This window comes from Carlito syrichta, unplaced genomic scaffold, assembly GCF_000164805.1.
Source record: "Carlito syrichta isolate Samal-C Ts95f unplaced genomic scaffold, Tarsius_syrichta-2.0.1 Scaffold88020, whole genome shotgun sequence".
NCBI classification, from domain to species: domain Eukaryota; kingdom Metazoa; phylum Chordata; class Mammalia; order Primates; family Tarsiidae; genus Carlito; species Carlito syrichta.
Window position 1 is genome coordinate 93,937 of NW_007032116.1, and position 7,643 is coordinate 101,579.

Here is a 7,643-nt window from a genome sequence, read left to right on the forward strand (position 1 = left end):
CCGGTTCCCGTGCAGCAGCAGCCGGTCCAGGCTGCCCAGGCCGCGGAACACGTGCTCCGTGAGCAGCCGCAGGCGGTTGCCGTGGAGGAAGAGGTGGCTCAGGTTGGCCAGGTCCGCGAACAGGTCATCCTGGAGGGGGCAGAGGAGGAGAGCCGGTCCTGAGGCCGGGAGGGGCGCGCCTCGGCCGGGCCTGGGGAGGGAAGGGGAGCGCGGGGCAGGATGGAGAGGGGCTGGCCATTGGAGCCTGAGTCTGGGATTCGAATTCTGCCGCCTCTGACCTTTCTGCGGTGGGCAAAGCAGGATCGTGGAGTCACTGGTGCTTACATGTCAGGGTATATAGGGCCGGGCGTGGTGGCTCACGCCTCGAGTCCCAGCACTTTGGGAGGCCGGGGTGAGAGGACTGCCTGAGCCCAAGGGTTCGAGACCAGCCCGGGCAACTTGGCGAGACCTCGTCTCTACAATAAATTAAAAAAAATTGGCCGGTCGTGGTAGCGCGCGCCCGTAGTTCTGGCTACTTGGAAGGCTGAGCCCAGCAGGTCGACGCTAAGGTGGCCGTGAGCATGCCACTGCACTCCAGCCTGGGCGACAGATTGAGACTCTGATTCAAAAAAAAAAGGGGGGATGGGTATAGCAGAAGCTCTTGCTGACACACCGAGCAGGTCTGGGGCAGGGCCTGAGAATCTGCATGCCTTTATGAGTTAACAGGTGAGGCTGCTGGAAGACCACACTTTGAGAATGAGAATCTCTGGTTTGGTTAAGTGTGCAGACTGGGAAGCCAGCCTTTCTGAATTCTGGATCTGTTGTTAACTGTGCCACCAGGGACAAGTCACTTGGGATCTCCATGACTCAGTTCCCTCATCTGTAAAATGGGGGTTTAAATGAAGCGACATGTATTAAGGGGCACAGGGACCAGGTGTGGTGGCGCACACCTGAAATCCCAGCACTTTGGAATGCTGAGGCAGGAGGATCACTTGAGCCCAGGAGTTGGAGACCAGCCTGGGCAACATAGCGACATCTTGTCTCAACAAAAATAAAAAATAAATAAAAAATTAACCAGGTGGAGTCGCATGCACCTGCGGTCTCAGCTACTTGTGAAGCTGAGGCAGAAGGATTGCCTGAGCTCAGGAGGTCCAGGCTGCTGTGAGCCATGATCGGGCCACTGCACTTCAGCCTGGGTGACAGAGACCGTGTCAAAAAAAAAAAAAAAAAAGGAAGTGGGCATAGGACAAGGTTTCCACGTGGTAGGCGTTCTATAAGTTAGCCGTTACTGTCACCCTGGCCAAGTGAGTCACTTCTTTGTGTCTGTTTCCTCATCTATAAAATGGAGATGCACGAACCTACTTCATGGCTTTGTTCTGAGGCTTGAAAAAGACAGTTCACATAAAGATCATCGGAGGGAAGTGCTGGGCACGTGCCTGGCACACAGGGATTCAGTCCAATGACAAAGCCCACAGGCTCGGCAGTTAGAGCCCTGGTTCGAAATCCAGCTTGCCTTTTTCCCGGCTGCGTTATTTTGGGCAAGTTATTTAACCTCATGGAGTCGGAGATTTTTCAGTATGTGTAACATTACTCAACACGTCTAACCCCCTCAGCAAGCTAAATGAGGACTGGTGCCGCAGTGCTGTTAACCTGGCAGGTGCATAGTCAGCCGTCAGTAAATGGTGCTTATTATGACAATAGGGGGCTGGTTAGAATGTGGTCCGATCCCTTTTCTCTAAGAGGATCTCTTGACCAGGCGCAGTGGCTCACACCTGTAATCTCAGCACTTTGGGAGGCTGAGACAGGAGGATCGCTTGAACCCAGGAGTTCGAGACCAGCCCAGACAATATAGTGAGACTCTGTCTCTACGAAAAACACAAAAATTAGCCGGGCATGGTGGCATGTGCCTGTAGTCTCAGCTACTCGGGAGGCTGAGGCAGGAGGATCAACTGAACCCAGGAGGTCTGCCTGGGCAACAGAGTGAGACCCACTTAAAAAAAAAGAAAAGCTCCCTGGAGATCAAAGTTCTACTACTAGACTGGGTATTGAGGGACCAGGCATCAGCTCCACACCCCAGAGGAAGGGGAGGAAGGGAGGGAAGCCATTGCTGCCACTGGATGTGATGTCTTCTTGCATTACTACCTTAGAGGGGCTGACCCACCCACCTGGGGCTGAGGAGTCACCAAATCAGGCCATGTTAATGCTGGAAAGACCTTGGAACTAAAGTTCAGAATGAGCAGGGGTGGAGCTGGGCCTGGTGGCTGATGTCTGTAACCCTAGTACTTTGGGGGTTGGAGGCAAGAGGATTGCCTGAGTCCACAAGTTCGAGACCTCATCTCGACAGTAATTCAAAACATTAGCCGGGTGTGGTGGCACTCGCCTATGGTTTCAGCTACTTGGAAGGCTGAGGCAGAAGGGTCGCCTAAGCCCAAGAGGTTGAGGCTGCAATGGCCATAAGTGTGCCACTGCACTCTAGCCTGGGTGACAGAGTGAGACTCTGTCTCAAAAACAACAACAACAAAGAATGAATGGGTAGGTATGGTCCACGGGACTGGTGGACTCTGTATTTTTGTTTTGTTTTTTAAGTCAGAGTCTCACTCTGTCACCCAGGCTGGAATGCAGTGGCATGCTCACAGCCACCGCAGCCTCCACCTGCTGGGCTCAAGCAATCTTTCCCCCTCAGCCTTCCAAGTAGCTGGAACTACAGGCACGTACCACCATGCCCAGTTAATTTTTTTTTTTTTTTTTTTTTTTTGGTTCGGTCTCACTCTGTGGTCCAGGCTTGAGTGCAGTGGAACGCTCACGGCTACCACAGCCTCGACTTACTAGGCTCAGGCGATCCTTCCAGCTTAGCCTTCCAAGTAGCTGGAACTACAGGTGCACACCAACACCACACACAGCTAATTTTTTTATTTATTGTAGAGATGGGGTCTCACCAAGTTGCCCAGGCTTGTCTCGAACCCCTGGGCTCAGGCAATCCTCTCACTTCCGCCTCCCAAAGTGCTGGGATTACAGGCGTGAGCCACTGCGCCAGGCTAGACTCTCTATTTCAACCAGCTCGCCAGGGAATTCAGATGATGTCCTGACTTGGGAGCTAGCTCTTTGACACCCACGGCCCAGCCCACTTTGTACAGAAAGCACTGAGGCCCAGAGGGATGTAGGGGCTTGCCCATGAGGGGACAGCACCCCAGGTGCCTGAACTCACCACCTTGAGGTCCTCCCCTCTTCTGCAGGGCATGCAGTGGCCAGCAGGCCCCAGGAGGTCTGGGTCTCAGGGACACGAGCATCCTCAGTGCTGGGGCCAGCTCACCCTGAGGTCCTGCTCCATGCCTGCGGCTCTCCCTTCCTTCACTCCCTGAGGAGAGGAGCCCCTCCCTGTGCCACCCAGGAGCCAGGGAGGCCTCAGGTGGGGGGAGGGCGTTGACTCCCAGCCCACACCCACAGCCCCCACCTTCCTGTGCTCCTGCTTGTTCCCACCCCCTCCCATCTGGCTTCCGCCCTCTCTGCTACAGGAACTGCGCCTGCCAAGAGCCCTCCTCTTGGCCACATTGAGATCCGTCCCCCTCAACCTTCTTGGCTTGCCCGTGACACCAGTCTTCTCCACCCCCTGCAGCCACCACCCCAGGTCCCCCGCTCAGGCCCCCAGCTGGCTCCCCGCAGCTCCCTGGCCTCAGCCTGGCTCAGCGTGGCCCAGTGCCCTTGTTCTCATTCCAGCCCCCCGGGGGCTGGGTGTGAAGCCCTTTCACTCCAACACCCAATTATGTCTCCTCTTTTCTGTGGCGAGTTGGCAAGAGCCGGACACACCCAGAGATGTGTGGTCAGAGGGTCAATACAGGAGGGGGAGAGAAGCAGGAGTAAGCACTTTGGGGACTTGGGGAGACCGGGAAAGACCAGAGGTTCAGAGACCCTAGGGACTGCAGGTGCCTTTGACCCACAGTCTCAATTTGGGGCTACAGAATTCCTCGATGCCAGCCTCCTCTCCTTCCTCTTCCCTGCCCCTCTCTGAGCCTCTGCCTTGGGGTCCACTGCCCCTCCCCCCATCCAAACTGTTGCCAAATCTCATCACCACTTCCTCAACTGTAGCTCTCAAATCCGGTCCTTCCTCGCTCCACTGTTAAAACTGTTCTCTGGGCATTAGCAAGCTCTTGGCTTTCACAGCCCCCACCCTCCAAGCACGGAGCGTCTGCTAAAGTCATTCTCTTCTATTTCAAAAACCATGTTTCTCTCACCCCCCTACACCCCCCCCGCCCCGAACGGTTCATAGTTCTCTGCATCCATTTGGAATCTTAACGCAGCATCCCTGCCCCCCTTCCCTGACAGCGTCCTGCCCTTAACCTTGCCTCTTTCCAGCTCATGGCCCTGGCACTAATCAGATCAGCTTCTGGGCTGTGTGACCTTGGACAGCTCCAAGCACCTCTCTGGCTCTTCTTTTTTTTTTAAATCGGTAAAACATGGAACTTGAGATTGGCGATCTTTAAAATCCCATCCTCATCTGATATTTATGAATCAGCAAGCTCCGGGATGTACCTCATCCATTCAACCAAGCTGTACTGAGTATCTATGCTGTGCCAGGCACCCCCACCCACGGCGCTTACCAGTCTAGGGTGGGTATCATCATCATCACCCACGTCAGCAGGTAACTTACTGAGCTCTTACTGTGTGCCAAGCTCTGTGCTATACAGATCCTATATAGTAACTTCATCACCACAGCCCTACGGGGTGGATACTATTATTAGCTCCATTTCAGGGATTAGGAGAGGGCGGCTCAGAGAAGGGAAGTGACTTGCCTAGGGCCCAACAGCAAATGCACAGTGCAATGTGGATGTAAACTCAGAGACAGGGCTCTGAACACCTGCACTCCGACAGGCCTGAGCCGAGTCTAGGCCATGTGCCTTACTAGCTGGGCAACCTTGGACTGGTGCTTTAACTTTGCCCAGCCTCAACATCATGCTAGACGTCGGTCAGAAGCTACCATTCATTGGATACTCTGTCGCAAGCATTGGGCTCTGCCTAGCTGTAGCTCTGTTAATTCTCACAACCTCCCCACTTCCGGAGGTACCAGTTATCTCCATTTCACAGATGGGTCCATCGAGGCTCAGAGTGGTTAAGTAACTTGATCAAAGCCACGAAGTGAATTGGGGGTGGGGCTGGGATTCAAATTCGGGTCTGATTTTCCTAAGTGCAAAGACTGCCTTTGAAGCATGCAGGCCACTGTGGTGTTTAAAAGAGAAAACGGATATCTTTATCACCTGGCTACACTCAACAGGGATTCTGTTTTTGCTCACCCCTCAGTCCTTGGCACCTAGAACACTGTTAGGCATGTAGTAGGTGCTCAATAAGTGTGTGTTGATGGATGAACTCACCTGGCATGGTGCCTGGCATACAGCAGACAGCCCATGAGAACCTCCACCCCACCCCAGTTCGTTCTTTCTCTCTCTCTTTCTTTCTTTCTTCTTTCTTTCCTTTCTTTCTTTCTTAGTAGGGGTCTCATTCTGTCACCCAGGCTGGAGTGTAGTGGTGGGACCATGGCTCACCACAGCCTCAAACTCCTGGGCTCAGGTGATCTTTCTGCCTCAGCTTCCTAAGTAGCTGGGATTACAGGCATGTGCCACCACACCCAGCTAACTTCTTTATTTTTTGTAGAGACAGGGTCTCGCTATGTTGCCTAGGCTGGCCTTGAACTCCTGGGCTCAGGCGATCCTCCCAAAATGTTGGGATTATAGGCTTGAGCCACCATGCCCAGCCACCCCACCCCATTTCCACTTCCACCTTTCACATCCTGAAAAGCTGTAGTCCCTGAGTGAAGCTTCCTCCAAAACTCCTCTCCAGGGCAGGCCTGGCTCCATCTTGGTTGCACCTGCACCCTGTGGGTCTCACCCCAGCCCACATGTTTCCTCACCTCCCTGTGGTATCTCCCAGCCTAGATCTGCCAGGCAGGTCACAGTCAGAGGCTGTCTTTGTCCTTCTCCATAAGGGGCCAGATATGAAGATGTTTTCTTCCCACAATGCCTGGTACCACTCACACCAGGGACGTGCAGAATAAACACTGCCCGTTTCAGAGAACACCAGTGTCCACCTGAGATTCCCCTCTGCCCAGGCCTTTAGTGACCCCAGGTCTTGATTGCTGTTTTTGGCCCCAGAGTCAATGGAGAATCAAGTCATAATAACCTGATTTATTCAGCACTGAACTATGTGATTTATAGACACTAACTCTGTTTACAGCCATTCTGTGTGGAGAGTATTTTTTTTTTTTTTTTGAGTTGGAATCTCACTCTGTCACCCAGACTGGAGTGCGGTGGCCGCTCCCAGTAACCACAGCCTCGAACTGCTGGGCTCTGGCAATCCTTCCACCTCAGCCTTCCAAGTAGCTGGAATTACAGGCATGCGGTACCACACCCGGCTGATTTTTTGATTTATTGTAGAGATGAGGTCTCGCTGCCCAGGCGGGTCTCGAACCCACGGGCTCAGGCAATCCACTCACCTCAGCCTCCCAAAGGCGTGGGATTACAGGCTGAGCCACCGAGCCCGGCTGAGAGTATTATTTTATTTTACTTTTTAAATTGTATTATTTTTGAGTTGGAGTCTCACTCTGTCACCCAGGCTGGAGTGCAATGGTGCACTCACAGCCACCGCAGCCTCAACCTGCTGGGCTCAGGTTGAGACTAATCCTTCCGCCTCAGCCTTCCAAGGAGCTGGAACCACAGGCACGCGCCACCAAGCCTGGCTAATTTTTCTTGATTTATTGTAGAGATGAGGTCTCACCAAGTTGCCCAGGCTGGTCTTGAACCCGTGGGCTCAGGCAATCCTCTCACCTTAGCCTCCCAAAGTGCTGGGATTATAGGCATGAGCCACCGTGCCTGGCCCAGAATATTATTTTTATTATTCCCGGTTTACAGATGAGATAACTGAGGTTCAGAGAGGGAAAGCAACTTCCCTAAGGTTAGATAAGTCAGAAAATAGCAGAGCGGGGATTCAAACTCAGGCCCTCTGACTCTAGATTCCTCTTAAATAGCTAATAATATTTATAAGGAAGTCGGGATCTTAGTAGTAGCTGTAGTTCCCATAGTCACAGTAAAAGTAGTAGTAATAATAATTATTGTAGTGCCCATATCCCGAGAGTGTAGACTCGTGCTAAATGGCTTACATTTTAATGCCTACAGAATTTCTCAGATAAGGATTATTATTGATTGAGTGCTATCATTATTGACATTGTATAGATGAGGAAGTGTAGATTGAGATGTTAAGTAATTTATCCACAGCCACATAGGACCCAGGATTTGGATCTGGCAGATTCCAGAGCATGTGCTTTCCAAAATGAGCCCACTCAGGCATGGTGTGGTCACTCATACCTATAATCCCAGCACTTTGGGAGGTCAAGGCGGGAGGATCTCTTGAGCCCAGGAGTCTGAGACCACCCTGAGCAATATAGTGAAACCTCATCTTTATATTCAAAAAATCGGCCAGGCTCGGTGGCTCAGCCTGTAATCCCGCGCTTTGGGAGGCCGAGGTGAGTGGATTGCCCAAGCCACTGGGTTCGAGACCCGCCTGGGCAACTTGGTAAGACCTCATCTCTACAATAAATCCAAAATCAGCTGGGCATGGTAGCGTGCACCTGTAGTTCCGGCTACTCGGAAGGCTGAGGCGGAAGGATCGCCGGAGCCCAG

General features: G+C 52.7%; 1 protein-coding gene across 1 annotated transcript in view; it reads right to left on the minus strand.

Annotated features, from left to right (window-relative positions):
- RTN4RL2 (reticulon 4 receptor like 2) overlaps positions 1 to 7,643 on the minus strand; it is a gene marked incomplete at its 3' end in the record, with an annotated part of 13,483 nt that continues 5,840 nt past the window's right edge. Inside the window, exon 4 of the mRNA XM_021712169.1 lies at positions 1 to 129. Within this exon, the coding sequence (XP_021567844.1) occupies positions 1 to 129 (129 nt within the window). The remainder of the gene's footprint in view (positions 130 to 7,643) is intronic.